Consider the following 16,441-nt stretch of genomic DNA (forward strand, 5'->3'; position numbering starts at 1 on the left):
GCATGACCAGGAACAGCCCCGCAGGCCCATTTCTGTCTTTTATTTTTTTAATTTATTTTTAAAAATGGAATTATAGTGAGACGCACAGTTACAAAGTTGTTCATGATTGGGTTTCAGTCACGTAATGTTCCAACATCCATCATCCATCCCTTCACCAGTGTACATTTCCCACCAATGATCCCTGTTTCCCCCTCACTCCCACTCCTATGGCAGGTACCTTTCCTCTCTCTCTCTCTCTCTCTCTCTCTCTCTCTCTCTCTCTCTCTCTCTCTCTCTCTCTCTCTTCTTTTAGAGCCCCACTGCGTTGACTGAAATAAGAATCAAAGAACCACTGAGCCCCCAAAGAGGTCCAATCACTTAACTTCTGGTCAGTAGCAAGGTCAATTTTTAATAATTCAAGCAAGGCAAACATTGCAGAAAGAAGCCAGTTTCAAGCATCATCAGCCACTTCTCCATGCCTGCTATCTTCCCATTTAAGACATTCATTGCTCTGGGCGGGGGTGGGGTGGGGGTTCAGATTCAGATCTAGTGCAAAGAAAGGCCCCATGGACCAGGCTCTTTTAGGGACGTTGGCCGTCTGCACACACCTGTCTGCCTGCAGCTGGCCCCAGCAGCCAGCTCTTCTGGAAATACTTTAGTTACAGTTCAGGTGAGTACAGCATCATTCCCAAATGCTTCTAGGTGCTCGGCTCCTGAGCTCCTGGATCTCACCACCCCTCTGCCCCCCAGGGGAGGTGTCAGTGGGTGGGGCTGAGGCATTCAGGGGTCAGCTGCACCTGGCACACAAAGGTGAATGTGTCCTCTGAGAAGAAAGGCACAACTGACTCTGACCTCGCAGGTATTAAGAACCTGCTTAGGAAGCACTTCCTGGCTTGTAAAATACGAGGGGCTTCATTTCTCCTTTTCAGCGAGCTCTTATGACCGGCTGCTGCCTGTACCTCTTTCCTTTGCCACCTCCTCGGCCCTGGGCAGATGACCTGCTCCAGATTAGCACTGAGCAACTGAAACATCACCTGAGCCCGATATCTAACTGCAACTTTCTATTAGCACCACTTTTAAAAAGTAGGGGCTGGTAGTATACTTTATTTAATCCAATATATAAACATTACTTTAGGTAATAGTTTTCACTGATAAATACGAAAGAAGCTAGATATTATACATCTTTAATAATCCTAAATCTTGAGGCTGGAGAGAAGGTACAGGGGACACTTGCCTTGCATGTGGCTGACCACAGTTCGATCCCAGGCACCCCACATGGTCACTTTAGCACAGAGGATCAACCCCTGAGCACTGCTGGGTGTGGTCCCCAACCAAAATATCTATCTTTTAATCCTAATAGTCAAGAGGTGTGAACTTAGACTTACCGCACATTTGTATTTGGACCCACCCAAGCTTAATAGCTGTGACTGGCTAGTGGTCAGCCTTCTGGAGCGCAGGTCTAGAAAGAGAAACTGGGTGAGCCTCCCTGCCCTGAGCTAAGCGACCGGAATGCTGGCAGGAGACTGGGCCTGTGTGAGGTGTCAAAACCCCTCCCCAGGGAATGCCACCTGCCCACGTCCTCTCCTGCAGAGACTGAAGGAGAGAGAAAGGCAAATTACCAAGAAAATTAATGATTTCATGTATACCTACAGTAGATCAGGAATAACACACAGAACCAAGGCTCCCTTGAAAGAAGGCATATTCCTTGTTTGTACATGAAGGGGGCTAGAGCAATAGCACAGCGGTAGGGCGTTTGCCTTGCACACAGTCAACATGGCCGACCCGAGTTTGATTCCTCCGCCCCTCTCGGAGAGCCCGGCAAGCTCCCGAGAGTATCTCGCCCCCACGGCAGAGCCTGGCAAGCTACCCATGATGTATTCGATATGCCAAACACAGTAACAACAAAGTCTCCAATGGAGATGTTACTGGGCCTGCTCGAGCAAATCGATGAACAACAGGAGGACAGTGACAGTGACAGTACATAAAGGAAAAATCAACTCCCTGGCTTTGCGTGAGGCTTTGCGTGAGGCTTTGCGTGAGGCTTTGCGTGATTCCACAGCTCGGGGAATCGAGGCCCGCACAGGGGCCCAGAGAGAAAGCACAGGGGTTAAGGTGCTGGCCTTGCACACAGCTACTCTGCTCTAACCCCAGCACCAGAGACGGGCACCTGAGTACTGCCAGAAGTGAGCCCTGAGCGCAGAATCACAAGCAAACCTCGAGCACCACTGGATGTGGCCCCATCACAAAAAAACGAAACAAATCCACATAGGACACCACCAAATGAATCACCTAAATAGTAGGGAGCACAGGAGATACCTGCAGATTCTTTTTTTTTAAATTTTATTGAATCACCGTGAGATAAAGCATTATAAACTTGTTCATGATTGCATTTCAGCCATACAATGTTCCAACATCCATCCCTGCACCCATGTAATTTCCCAGCACCAGTGTCCCCAGTTTCCCTCCCACTCCTTCAAGCCACCCTCCCACCCCCTGCCCCAGCCTGCCTCTATGGCAGGCACCTCTCTTCTCGCTCTCTCTTTCTCTATCTCATTTTAGGCATTATGGTTTGCGATACAGAACCTGCAGATTCTTTACTTGAGGGTCTGGGGCCCCAGAGAGACACAAGGAATGAGTCAGGGGACAGTGTCTCGATTCACAGAGCTCGGATTCAGCCAGGGATGAGGACTTGGTGATAAAGGCTGACGTCTGAGGCTGACCAAAACGCCCAAGAACTGGAAGCATCAGGAACAGGATGGTAAGAGGCAGCAGTGAGCTGAAGAGACGCCTTCTCTTCTCCTGTCCTCGGTTAATGTCAGACAGGAAAAGAAAATCTAGATTTTAAAAGCAGTGAAATTATGGAATGATTAAAAAAAAAAGAAGATAAACAAAAATCCTGATTTGAGTCTTTATTCAAAGTGTCTGATACTTGGCAGTGATTTTTGTTTGTTTGGTTTGATGGGGGGGACACACCCAGCAGTGCTCAGGGCTTTCTCCTGGCTCTGAGCTCAGGGATTGCTTCTGGCAGGGACCATATGTGGTGCTGGAATCAAACCCAGGTTGGCTGAGTGCAAGGCAAGTGCCCTACTTGCTGTACTATAACTGGCTCCTACAGCCATTTGGTGGGGGGTGGGGGGAAGGAGCACAGGAGCAGGAGTCTCAGGGGTTATTCCTGGCTCTGCACTCGGAACCACTCCTGGCGGGCTGTGGGGACCATGTAGGATACTCGGGATCAAACCCTATGGGTAGGCTGCATGCAAGGCAAAGGCCCTCCCTGCTGTATAATCGCCCTGGCCTCTCCCACAGTCATTTTTGAGTTGAATTCTTTGGGAAATAGGAGCCCAAGTTTTTTTAACGGCGCCTGATTCTCTTCACTCTACCTGCTTCAATAATGCCTGCAAAGTGGCATAAGATGGCATGTGGGGACTAGGGGGAAGCTTTGCACTCTGGAATCTTGAATTTGATCCCCGGCCCCGCGCCAAGCCACCCCTGTGCACTGAGCCAGGAGGGACGCCTACACATTGCTGGGTATAATACCAAAGCTGGCGAGTGGGGGAAGGTGACATTTGGACAAATGCCACTTTATGAAACTGGAGAAGCACTGGCTCCCAAGTTTTGAGGGCAGGCCAGCACATGGAAAACTCTAAACTCAGATTATTTTCTACTTCCTCTTCTGCCAACAGTACCTCTGATGGAGAACAAGAGTGAACGGAAAGAATCCAGGCGCCAAGATCACGCTGAACACCTTTACCAAGGTCATGTGAACACCTTTACCGTAAAAAATAAGCAGAGACCAAGAAAAGGCAAGGAAATGAAGCCATTCTGGACCTGTTGCCACTTACTTCACTTTCTGTGACTGTTTTCAACAGCTGGAGAGCCCTGACCTCTGGCTGAGCCGGGCTCGCTCATCCCAGGACTAGGGGGGCCCAGGCTTCTTATCAAGGTTGAGGGGAGGGAGGGAGATCGGTGTTTCTCCGTAGTGATGTGGGCACCTCACTGCAGGCTCTGGCTTCCAGGCTGGAGGAGTCTCACTGAACTTCATAACCCACCTCAAAATGACCCAAACCAACAGCTGGATGAGGAGGGAAAAACTTTTTTTTTTTTAAATGTATAGATGGGCAGCAATATCTGAAATCAGACTTTTTTTTTTTTTTGCCTGCTGGTTCACACCTGGTGATGAGGTCAGGGTTTACTCATGGCTCTGCATTCCTAGCAGTGCTCAGAGGACCATAAGGGATGCCACGGATCAAACCCAGGTCAGTTACGAGCAAAGCAAACGCCCTACCAGCTGTATCTCTCCGGCCTCTGAAGTCAAGATAGTTCTAAGAATAGGGCCATCCCCAGCAGTGTGTGTGTGTGTGTGTGTGTGTGTGTGTGTGTGTGTGTGAGAGAGAGAGAGAGAGAGAGAGAGAGAGAGAGAGAGGTGAGATGGAGATGAGAGTCTGTGCAATGGTTGAACCCAGAGGTACTGAGGGACCCCCGAGCCATAGCTGGTAATGCTAGGGGAGGCCCGTGTGGCCCCATGGATCCAACTCAGAGCCGTGCACACGCTAGACACATGCTCTAGACATGTGCTCCAATCTCTGAACATCCTCCCCAGCCCCAGGCTTCAATTCCTTTTGGGGCAGTGGAAGGTCGGGCCACACCTGCTGGTGCTGAGGCAACATCTGGCTCTTTGCTCAGATGATCCCCCAGTGGCACTCAAGGGAGTGACCCCTGGCACTGGTCTGGGGAACCGATACCGAGGATCAAACCAGCGTGAGCTGCGTCCAAGGTGAGAGCCGTAACAGCTGTACTATCTCTCCAATTCCTTTCCAGCCCTTCATTTCTTTTATTTTTTTCTAATTTTTATTAGTGAAACACCATGAGGTACAGTTGTAGACTTACAAATTTTTGTGCTTGGGTTTCAGTTATACAATGATCGAGTACCCATTCCTCCACCAGTGCCCATTCTCCACCTCCACTAATCCCAGTATCCCTCCCACTCCCCTCATCCCCCCATCTCACCCTGCCTCTGTGGCATGGCATTCCCTTTTGTTCTCTCTCTCCTTTTGGGTGCTGTGGCCTGCAAAAGAGGCATCAAGTGCCAGCCCTTCATTTCTTAAACCTTCATTGTGAGTTCGGAATCAAATAACCGTTTTATGCAAATTCTTCTCTTCTGACTCCCACAAAGGCAAGGTTTAGAACCTTCATTCAATGGTTCCTCTGGCCTGAAAAATGTACTTCAGACTCCAATGACTTGAGCCTCCCCTGAGATATCCGGGAATTAAATGGATTAAAAGCATTAAGGAGTGTCAACATAAACACATGTTTTGTGTGTGTGTGTGTGTGTGTGTGTGTGTGTGTGCGCGCGCGCGCGCGCTCGGATGCTAAGTCTGTGGTCACTGCCCAGGGAGCATAAACCCATCAGAGCTTAGAAGACCCCTTCCCTCGGGTGGCGTTAAGTCCCACCAGCCCAGGATGCAAGAAGGGGGCACCAGGAAGCCCCATAGCCTGGGCACACCCGCTTGCCCGCCTGGGGAAAGGAAAGGCTTCGACCTTCCTCGGGGATTACCACGTGCTCCCGTGTGGATTCTGGCTTGGCCCAGAATGTACCCTCAACCTTCATATCTGCCCCCGCCTGCAGTCGAATGTCCCGCAAGGACCCTCTCTGAGCTTTTCACTGGACAAGTCTGAGCAAGACAACAGGACAGCAAGGAACCCTGTCCCAGGGGCTGCTCCAGTGTAGGAACATGCAGAGGGAAGAGGGCAACCCACCGGAAGACCTCCCAGACCCCCCATCCCGTGCAGGAGCAGTGCCTGGCGAAGGCACGTGAGGAGAACACGAAGACAGGCGTCCCATGATGAGGCTCAGATGGGCAGCAGGCGCCGGAGTGAGGAGGGTCCACGAGCTGACTTTCTGTAGCAGCCCCCCAGAAGTGCTTCTCCACAGGTGTCTCATGCTGGCCTGCTCCCCAGGCGGCAGTCCGGGAGTTCCTTCAGGAGATCTTCCGTTCAGAGAAGACCAGCAAGGCCTCACCGAGTGCACCGAGCAGGAGGCTGCAAACACGGGAGAGCACAGGAGTCAGTGAGCTAGGCAGCGCCTGAGAGGGAAGGGGCCACACTGTTCACAGCTGGGCCGGGAAAAGCGGACGGGAGCTCCTCTCAGCCTCAGGGGCTTTCCTCTTAACTTCCGGGTCACACCAGCAGTGCTCAGGCATCACTCCTGGCTCATGCACTCAGGAATTACTCCTGACGGTGCTCGGGGGACCATATGGGATGCTGATGAACCTGGGTTGGCCGCATGCAAGGCAAATGTACTATCTGCTGTGCTATCACTCCAGCTCCAAGACCAACATCTTTTTTTTTTTTTTTAAAGACCAACATCTTAACCCCTGTGCTCTCTCTCCAGTCCTTTGGGTGTGTTTTGCTACAGAGGATGATAGCCACGGAAACCACACTGGTATCCTGTGATCTTATCGTGATGATGGACCCTCTCATTTCCTTTAGATGAATCAGACATTCAGTAGGGCAAAACACATGTGGGGGAATCCTGAACGCCACCCCAGAGCAGAAAGAAAACAAGGCCCGGGTCGGAGCGGTAGTCCAGCAGGCAGGGCACTTGACTGGGTTCGTTCCCCGGCATCCCGTATGGTCCCCAGAGTGCCACCAGGAGTGATTCCTGAGTGTGAGCCAGGAATAAGCCCTGAGCATGCCAGGTGTGGCTCAGCAACAACAAAAAAACAAGAAAATGAGGTCCGGGAGTTGGAAACCTGACAGCAGAGGGAGAGTTGGGGGCTGTGAGAAAGAGCTGTTTTACCATGCCTGAAACCTAAGACAGCCAAAGGTCTGTACATTTTCTATTTTAAACTTCTCAGCAGACAATCTGGTGCGTGTCATCCTTCCCCTCAAGCACCTCTGCAGACCATCATTCGGGAACGTGACCTGTGGGGGTGAAACGCCCCCATTCAGAGGCGCCGGTCACACTTTCAAGGACACCTCTTCACTCCTTTCCTCTCAGCCCTCACCTGGTTCCCAGGCCCCCTGGAACCCATGCACAGAAAATGTCACCCAGGCCTGGCAGCCTTTGTATCTCTCACAGGGATGTGGTGTGTCTCTGGGGCACACACAGGCTGTATGGCTCATGGTCCCAGGGGAAGACGCCAACTGTCCCTGAAACTATGGTGATGGGTGAGAGGATGAGATGGATCACTGGCTGTCCCGGTCAGCGCCTGTTCCTCATCTGTGCCGCGGGACGAGCCCACAGAGGTTCACAATGGACTAAAACAGATAGTGAGTCAAATAGGGCTGTTTCCAGGGGACTGTCCTGCCCTAGCATGATCCCTTCTGCAATGGCCCCCATGACTGGTGGGTGGCCGACTGACCACTTCTGGCAAGAGGCAGCTTCTGTTGTGCAGAGCAAACCTGTGGGCACTGAGCATTTCCCAGCATCGGTTGAAGGCCCTGGAGGCAGCTCCTAGCCACTCAGGCCCAGCTGTCCTTCCAGTTCACCCAAGTCCACGGCTGCTCACTCAGCATCAGCATCAGAGAACCAGAGAACTCCTGCATTGGCTACCAAGGGCCATCTGTCAGTTCTAAAGGACCTGATGTCTCCCGGGGGTGGTGGCTACCGGGAGAGATGATGGTCCAGCAGGTGGACACTGGGGGACTGGGCTGGGAGACTGACCCCTCCATCCAGGATACTGCTGGGATGCAAAGGAGGCCTCATGTCGAAACTACGAGTTGAATGGACCCTGCTCTTTCTTCCAGAATCATCCTAGTGACAGAAGCATGCATTCTTTAATACTCAGGGGATACCTCTGGCTCTGTGCTCAGGGGTCACTCCTGGGGATGCTCAGGGGGTGCCAGACGAGTTCAAATCCAGATGAGTTACAAGCAAAGCAAGCGCCTGGCCTGAAGTGCTATCTCTCTAAGCTCCTATGGCTTAGTGCTGGGGGGGGGGGGGTCACTCCTGCAGGTGCTTGGGGAACCATGAGGGGCTGCCTCCAGACCCTTCACATCAACTTTATAGTACTGTTCCAGGCTCCCAAATACCCTATCGTAAAACATGAGCCGTGTGCTTGGTTCTGAGACCCTGTGTGGCCGTCCCTCCTCTGGGACGGAGAAGAGCTGGCAGGAGGGAAGGCCTTCCTCACACAGGCCCAATGTCCCTGGACCTGGAAGAACATGCACTCTGGTGAAGAACATGCACTCTGGTTACTCCTGGCGCTGCACTCAGGAATTACTCCTGGTGGTGCTCAGGGGACCATATGGGATGCTGGGAATCGAACCTGGGTCAGCCATGTGCAAGGCAAACACCCTACCCACTGGACTATCACTCCGGCCCTGCACACTGTCTTCTTAAACCTCAGGTTTAAGTGCAGTGTCACCAAGAGCAGAAGCAGGGCTTGGGCAGAGCTGTGGGTGGGAGCTTTGTTTCTGCCAGTGTAATGGGTGGGAGGGGGTGGGGGTGTTGGGAGGGGATATGCCATGGCTATCCTTTCCCCACTAATCCTCCTTAATCACCAAAGAGAAGAGCCAGTAGCGGCTGGCCCTGGGCACTTCCACTCCCACTGCCTTAGAAGATGCCGGGATAATAACCTTGCATTTCATGCCTCTGGCTCAGCTAGTTTATGAAACACCAAAGCAGCTTAGCAAATGCTAAATGAAAACAAATCGTGGTGATTTGGAATTCTGTCTGCAGAGCCAGGGACGTGAGCTTTGATGCTGGTTTTTAAACAACAGGGGAGGCTGACAGGCGGAGCCGGAATCTTTAGAGCATTACAACTCTTTAAATCAGCGCTTAAAAAACTGTTTGCAAATCTCCTAACCCCTGTTCCAGAAATGGACACGTTGCATGTCCCCAAGGCACAGACATCAGTGGTGGTGGTGGTGGCGGTGAGCACCCAGCCAGAAGCAACAGTCGCCTGAGCCTCTCTGCCTCTTGGTGCTGCAGCACACAAACCCCATTTCTGTTCACATTCATGATGTGGTACATCACTGAATTCCTCTTGAGCCTTCCAGAACCCAGACTGTGTCCTCCCCTCTGCTGGCCCAGCCCTCAATGCAACACCTACTAAAATATTCATTCACTGAGGGACAGAATGTTTAGACTGGCTGCCCTCGTCCTATTATTTGTTATTTTGCTATTGTTTTCTCTTTAACTGCCCCCTGGGCCGCGGTTTGCTGTGAGCCCCAAGGGTGTGGTGCAGCTCAGGTCCCTGCAGAGCCCAGGACACCGCAGGCAGTGCTGGCATGGGGGTCAAATGCTCAGCCTGTGCCCTCACCCCTGCACTATCTCTCCAGCCTTTTTTCTTCTCACCAAAGCCCAACTGCCCGACATGCCATGCCTTTGGAGGCACTGCAGAGGGATAGTTCTCTCTGAGTGAGTCTTGCTGAAAGGTAGGAACAACAGTGTTTTAGGGAGCCCTTCTTGGCACTGCTTTTTTTTTTTTTTGCTTTTTGGGTCACACCTGGCATTGTACAGGGATTACTCCTGTCTCTGCACTCAGGAATTACTCCTGGTGGTGCTCACAGAACCATATAGGATGCTGGGAATTAAACCCAGGTTGGCCGCATGCAAGGCAAACACCCTATCCACTGTGCTATCACTCCAGACTCAGCACTGCTTTAACTATAAAAGCTGCCCCAGGTCGTTCACTGAGGCCATTGCTGGAGACCTGGTGTTTGCGCCTGCTGGTGCTAGGGGTGGCTGAGGCCACACTCAGGGTGGGAGTGCAGGTGGGGTTTGAACAAGGGCTCCCCCACCTCAGAGCACGTGCTGTCCTGGTTGTGCTCCCTCCCTGGCCTGAGGTTTCAATTTTTTTTTTTTTTTTGCGTTTTGGGTCACACCTGGCGATGCACAGGGGTTACTCCTGGCTCTGCACTCAGGAATTACTCCTGGTGGTGCTCAGGGGACCATATGGGATGCTGGGAATCGAACCCGGGTTGGCCGCGTGCAAGGCAAAGGCCTTACCTGCTGTGCTATCACTCCAGCCCCTTGAGGTTTCAAAATTTTAACACCAATAGAAAATATACATTTCAAGTGGGATCCTAGAGGAGTTTGGAGATCTGCTGGGGAAAAATTTTTGCCCAATAAATAGACTTGGCCAAGAGCCAGGGAACACAGCTAAGGGGCTGAGTGTGTACTTGGCATGCTTCAGGCCCTAGGTTCGATCCTCGGCACTAGCATCACCATAGATGACCCTGGTAGTCCCTGAGCACCCATATTGCTGGATCCAAGTATCCCTGGAAGCAGCCCCTAGGCCCCAAAAGATTTCTGGGGAGACCCCACACTGGAAATATAGGTTGGGCAATCTTCATAAGGCCTTGTAAAATGAAAAGGGTAAGACCGCTCCAGCTGGATGGCGCAAGTTCATTTTTTTTTTTTTTGCAAGTTCATTTTCTAAAGCCCCATGGCAGGTTCCTCGAATGACTGGCAGAGGAGGGAAGCTGGGCAGAGCATCCTGGAACAAAGAGGTTGTATTGATTTCTCCTTTCTAGCATCGCATCTAAACAACTGCACAGGAAAAGCAACTCTTCTGGCTTAAAAGGAACACATGGTCAGAGAGATAGCACAGCCTGTAGGGTGCTTGCCTTGTATGTAGCCAACAAGGGTTCAACCCCCAGCACCATGTATGGTTCTGGCAGCACAGCCCTGAGCATGGCCAGGCTTGGCTGCAAGACCTAAAGAAATAAATAAAATAGCTCATATAGGAGGCACTGCAGCACAGTCCTCCCATTGTTCATCGATTTGCTTGAGCGGGCCCAGTAATGTCTCCATTGTGAGACTTGTTGTTACTGTGTTTGGCACATTGAATACATCACCGGTAGCTTGCCAGGCTTTGCCGTGTGGGCGAGACACTCTCGGTAGCTTGCCAGGCTTTCCGAGAGGAAGGAGGAATAGAACCCGGCTTGGCCGGGCTGGCTGCGCGCAAGGCAAATGCCCTAGCGCTGTGCTATCGCTCCAGCCCCAGGTAGGAGGCATCCCCAGGAAATTCCACTCAACAGAAACACCACTGGCTGTTCAAAGGTGTGTCTTTCCTGGGTGATGAATCCCCTGAAATCTTAAAAGGGAGGGAATTCATAATGAATAGGCCTCACAACTCTGCTAATTAAAAAACAATTTATAAATGTGGACCCTTGAGAGATCTGGGGTGGGGGACAGTCTCCCACACAGAACTTAGGAGGCCCAGGGGCACTGCTGGCAATTTTAGCCCACAGGGCCCACGGGTCGATGCTTGGGCCTGTGGTGCTGAGAGTAAACCCGGGTCAGGCACGCCCCATCTCCTGCTCCTTCAGTTCTCTTTCTGGATTTCTTCTTGGGGTGTCCCCAGATTTGTGAGCCATGGCTGCAAAAGTTCGAACCCAGGGCCCTGTGCATGGCAGGCACGGGCTCCAGTCCTTCCAGTGCCTCCTAATATTGCTTTTATAATTAAATGCAAGAGACATTGCTCCACGGCAACAGGTGCTTTAAACTCAGGACTGCAGATGCTGACCGGCATGGGCCCCCGGCTTGCAGTTTGTCTTGTGCACAGTGTCCAGACGGCTGGACACTCGCTACTCACTCGCAGGGCAGGGAGAGGCAAATGTGAAGGTGGCCCGTTCCTGAGGCGACCAAGCTAGCGGGCAGTCCCCTGTGCCCATGGCTGGCTCTGGGTAGATGCTGACAGTGTCACAGGAGCTGGGCCCAGCAGCTGACCCCAGCCTCCGCCTGGAGCTAAGCGAGTCCCTTAAGAGCATGCTGAAATTCCCAAGGGGATTTTCTGCAAACCGTTAGATCAGTCATTCTCAGCAGTGGTTACTCTGCTCCAGGAGACATTTGTTAATGTCTGGAGGTGTTTCTGAATGCTTCAACGAAAGGGGTACCACTGGAATCTAATGGGGTGTGTGTGGTCACACAGCTGCTAGACATCCTACAGGGCACAAGGGTGCCCAGAACAAAAGATTCTGTAGCTCAAAAGGTGAACTGTTGACCCCAGTTTGATCCTCAGCACTAAATACAGTACCCTGTGTGCAGCCAGGGAGCGCTCATGAGCACAGAGCCAGGAAGAACATTGCTGGGTTGGGGTTAAAAACTCCACCCCCTCTCCCAGCCCCACCCCCCCAAAATAGGTGAATGTGAACAGGGCATGAAAGGGGCCCTGCGTGGGTGACTCCTTCCTCTGTGTAGCTGACCGAGGATGCCGGTGTTCACTGCCTGCAGTGATGATGCAGGGGCCTGGGCAAGACCACCCACAGGGTCCAGCAAACTCACTGTGAACTGTACAAACACACAGAGGCGAGAAGGCTGATCTCCCTCTGCCAGCGTGGTGCTGCAGCCCGTGGGCTGCTCAGGGCCAGCTGACACCCATTCCGTGGCTGTGCCACGTGCGAGCGCAGACCCAGTTAACAGCGGGCACGTGTGCCCCTAAGAATCCAGTCGTCTGGGCTTATGCAAAAGCACCCAGCTTCTAAATGTCCATAAGAACTGAGCATCCGCAAAGCAGACCCAGAGAGAATGCAGTGGTGAAGGCACTTGCCTTGCATGTGGCTGAGCCCCACTTCGAATCCTCGGTAGCACTGCCTGGGCATAAAGCCAGGAATGGTCCTAGAGTCTCACTGTGTGCCCCCCCCCCCCCCAAACAAACACAAAAATCAGAGGAGCAAATGCCACAAAACAGACGCACAGGGTTGTTCAAACAGAACTGGCCTGTGCTTTGTGACTTCTGATTGGACGAAGGGCACTCACAGTCGGTCCACGCCTGGCCACTGTCGGTCTCTCACCCTCCCCAAGATCAGGACAGGCAGACCCGCTCTGTATGGATATAAAAATCTGCAGGACCGCCTGACACGCCTTCTCTGCCGCCTCATTTTGTGGTTGGAAAATTCTTCGAGGTTGGAAACACGCCATCCTCCGAGTCAAGGGCTCTCCAGCATCAGGAAATTCCAAAGCCACGGTTCCCTTTGCAGTAATCACACAGGCCGTTTCCTTGATTGGAGTACACACTGCCTCTTCCCGCTTGGTTCAGGGCATACCACGGAGTTCACAGGCCGTGACCCAGCCCGCAGACAGGGCCTTGGGCAGACTCGGTCGGAGCCGGGCTCAGAGCCCTCCCCCGCTACCAGGAGGGGCGCCTCATCTACTTAGCCCACTTGGAGTGACACTGGGGCTTTTGTTTTATGGGTTCACTCTGAAATCTTGCAAAAAAAATTTGAGTCAGCGAAGGCTTATTTGTCAGAAAGAAAAATACCCTCAAAAATGTGTCTCACCAGCATGAAGGTTCCTAAAACTGGGGCAGGGAGGCCACAGACGTAGCTCTATTCATGTGGCCCTGGGTCCCAACCCTGGCATACACACAAAGTAGCACTGTAATACTGTCCTCCCATTGTTTATTGATTTGCTGGAGTGGGCACAGTAATGTCTCCATTGTGAGACTTTTTGTTATTGTTTCTGGAATATCGAATACTTCACGGGGAGCTTGCCAGGCTCTGCTGTGTGGGGCAGGATACTCTCGGTACCTTGCCAGGCTCTTCAAGAGGGGCAGAGGAATTGAACCCGGGTTGGCCACGTGCAAGGCAAATGCCCTACCCGCTGTGCTATCGCTCTAGCCCTACACACACAAAAGTATAAGTAATAAATAGGTCAGTTGACAGAATGCTGGGAAAGAGCTCAAAAAGGTACTGGCGGGGCTGGAGTGATAGCACTGCGGGTAGGGCGTTTGCCTTGCACGCGGCCAACCCGGGTTCGATTCCCAGCATCCCATATGGTCCCCTGAGCACCGCCAGGAGTAACTCCTGAGTGCAGAGCCAGGAGTAACCCCTGTTCATCGCCAGGTGTGACCCAAAAAGCAAAAAAAAAAAAAAAAAAAAAAAGGTACTGGGACATAGATGCTTCTTCCCCTGGCAGCTGGGATTTGGGGGTGTCCATTGGCTCACAATGTGTTCTCCCTTCCCAGAAAGAAAGGTGCAGATGTCGGAGGGCCCACAGGCTCTGCCCCAGCTCTGGTCACCAAGGGTTAAGCCTGACCATTGGCACCTTCTACGCCTCTACCCTGCTCTCTCTTCTTGGGGGAAGAGGGGCCAAATCCTCTTTCACTCTCGACCCGGCTAAGTCTCTCCCTTCTGTATGAGACTCAGTCTTGAGTCAGCTTGATGGACCCCGGCCATCTTTTCTTCTTTCTCCTCTGTCTTCTCATTCGCAGGGAAACCAGTGAATGTCTCAGCCCTTATGTCGCCTTTTTCATTTCTCCTGGCCCCAGAACTGCTTGAATGTCAGACAATGTTCCACACTTTGTTTTGTATTGTTTTGGGGCCACACCCAGAGGCATGTAGGGGCTGCTACCCTGCTGAGCTTGCTGGTCACTTCAAGTGATGCTTGTGAGACCATGCCTGGTGCCAGGGAATGAATCCAAGCCCAGCCTCCTGCATGCAAAGCAATAGCTCAGCCCTCTGATTTCTTGCCCTGGCCCTCAGGTTTCAGATTTCTTTTTGTTATTATTGTTGTTGTTTGTTTTGTGTTGTTGGGAGTCACACACCCAGCCTGCTCAGGACTTGCTCCTGGCTCTGCTCTCAGGGCTCACCCCTGATGGAGTTTGAGGGACCATATCGGATGCCGGGGATCGAACCCAGGTCAGCTGCATGCAAGGCAAGTGCCCTACCCACTATTCTCTTGCTCCAGTCCATGTTTTAGATTTTGTAATGGTTTCCACATACTCTGCATACTATAGCTACTCAGTAAAGATTTTCAGCCAAAGATAATGGAGGTCGCTCAGAGGTCAAGCGCAATGCCCTGCAGGAGTATGGATCTCTGCACTACCCCTGGCATGACATGTCCCCCTGAGCTCTGGAGAGGGTGGCCCTGGTGATCCCCAGCCCCAGCAGCACAAGCAGGGCCCCACTACCAGGCACCAGCATTGAACTGTCTGGCTAGATTGGTCAAGTGTGCCATTGGGAGTGGCCCCGATCTCTGAGGACTCCCCCTTACCACCCCCTACCCCCAGTGAACTGACAGAATTATAGCTTTTATTAGTTCACGCATATCAATATCAGCTGAACTGGTATCAGGCCAGTACCCCGCTCCAGAAACAGAACACCATCAATATACAATCTGCCAGCAACCCCTGCTGGGGAAATTTTTAAATTTTTAAGTTTAAAATACACCTATTTTTAAAATGTGTATATTGGGTCTGAGCGATAGTACAGAGGGTAAGGCACTTGCCTTTCATATAGCTGATCTGGGTTCGGTCCCTGGTACCAAACATACATGGTCCCCTGAGCCTTGCAAGGGGTGATCCCTAAGCTCAGAATAACACTGAAAATCAATGAAAAGATCTTTTTTCCAAAAATAACCACTGCACATTCTTAGTTCACTCCCATCAGTTCCAGACAGAACTGTCTGATCCTCGTAATGCCCCTCCTTTGTTGGATGTCCTGGTAGGTGTGCTTTATAGACATGACCATGGGGGAAGGAGGAACATTCGAGCCAATTCCTCTTACATCTCCCTATAAGCCGTTTGGCTGAGATGATATCTACACTGCAGGTGAATCCTTGTTATCCCCCAACTCAGTTCTAAGGAGATACCTGACAGGTTATAGGGCCTGTATTATTCTAGGGCCTGTATCGTTATATGTGTTATATCTGGTTCTATATCCTATAGGTTGCAATGTATATTGTAACAAACACATTGTAATTTTGTTTTGTTTTGGGGCCACACCCAGCAGTGCTCAGGGCTTATGCCTGGCTCTGTGCTTAGGGATCTCTCCTTGCAAAGCACAGGGGACTTTATGTGGTGTCAGGTTGGCCTTGTGAAAGGCAAGTGCTCTACCCTCTGTACTATTCTTCAGGCCCAATATACACACTTTTTAAAAAATTTTTTAATTTTAATTTTTTAAAAATTGTTATTAGTGAGACATCATGAGGTACAGTTGTAGACTTACACATTTTTGTGCTTGGGTTTCAATTATACAATGATCAAATACCCATCCCTCCACCAGTGTCCATTCTCCAACCCCACTGACCCCAGTATCCCTCCCACCCCCCCCACACCCCCCATCCTACTCTGCCTCTGTGGCAGGGCATTCCCTTTTGTTCTCTCTCTCCTTTTGGGTGCTGTGGTTTGCAAAAGAGGCATTGAGTGGCAATCATGTTCGGTCTATAGTCTATTTTCAGCATGCTTCTCCCATCCTGGGAGAATTCTCCCAACACCCTTAATTTGGTGCTCCTTTCTCTATCTGAGCTCCCTTATCCCCTAGCATGTGTGGCTGGCCTCCAAGCCATGGAGCAAAACTCCTGGTACTAATCTCGGCCACTCTTGGGTGTTAGTCTCCTATTTTTTTAATTATTATTATTTTTAGTGAAACACCATGAGGTACAGTTGTAGATTTACAATTTTTTGTGCTTGGGTTTCGATTATACAATGATCAAATACCCATCCCTCCACCAGTGCCCATTTTCCACCACCATAGATAATATCCCTCCCACCCCCATCCCTCCCATCTCACC

General features: G+C 51.4%; 1 protein-coding gene across 2 annotated transcripts in view; it reads right to left on the reverse strand.

Moving 5' to 3' along the window:
• Positions 1–5,903: 5,903 nt before the first annotated feature.
• The window catches only part of TMEM241 (transmembrane protein 241), a 119,464-nt gene continuing 108,926 nt past the window's right edge, over positions 5,904–16,441 (reverse strand). For both annotated transcript variants that reach the window (XM_056138222.1, XM_056138221.1), the window contains one exon: positions 5,904–6,018. In XM_056138222.1, the coding sequence (XP_055994197.1) occupies positions 5,958–6,018 (61 nt within the window). In that variant the 3' untranslated portion in view covers positions 5,904–5,957. The remainder of the gene's footprint in view (positions 6,019–16,441) is intronic.

This window comes from Sorex fumeus, unplaced genomic scaffold (assembly GCF_029834395.1).
Source record: "Sorex fumeus unplaced genomic scaffold, SorFum_2.1 ptg000128l, whole genome shotgun sequence".
In the NCBI taxonomy this organism is placed as follows: Eukaryota; Metazoa; Chordata; class Mammalia; order Eulipotyphla; family Soricidae; genus Sorex; species Sorex fumeus.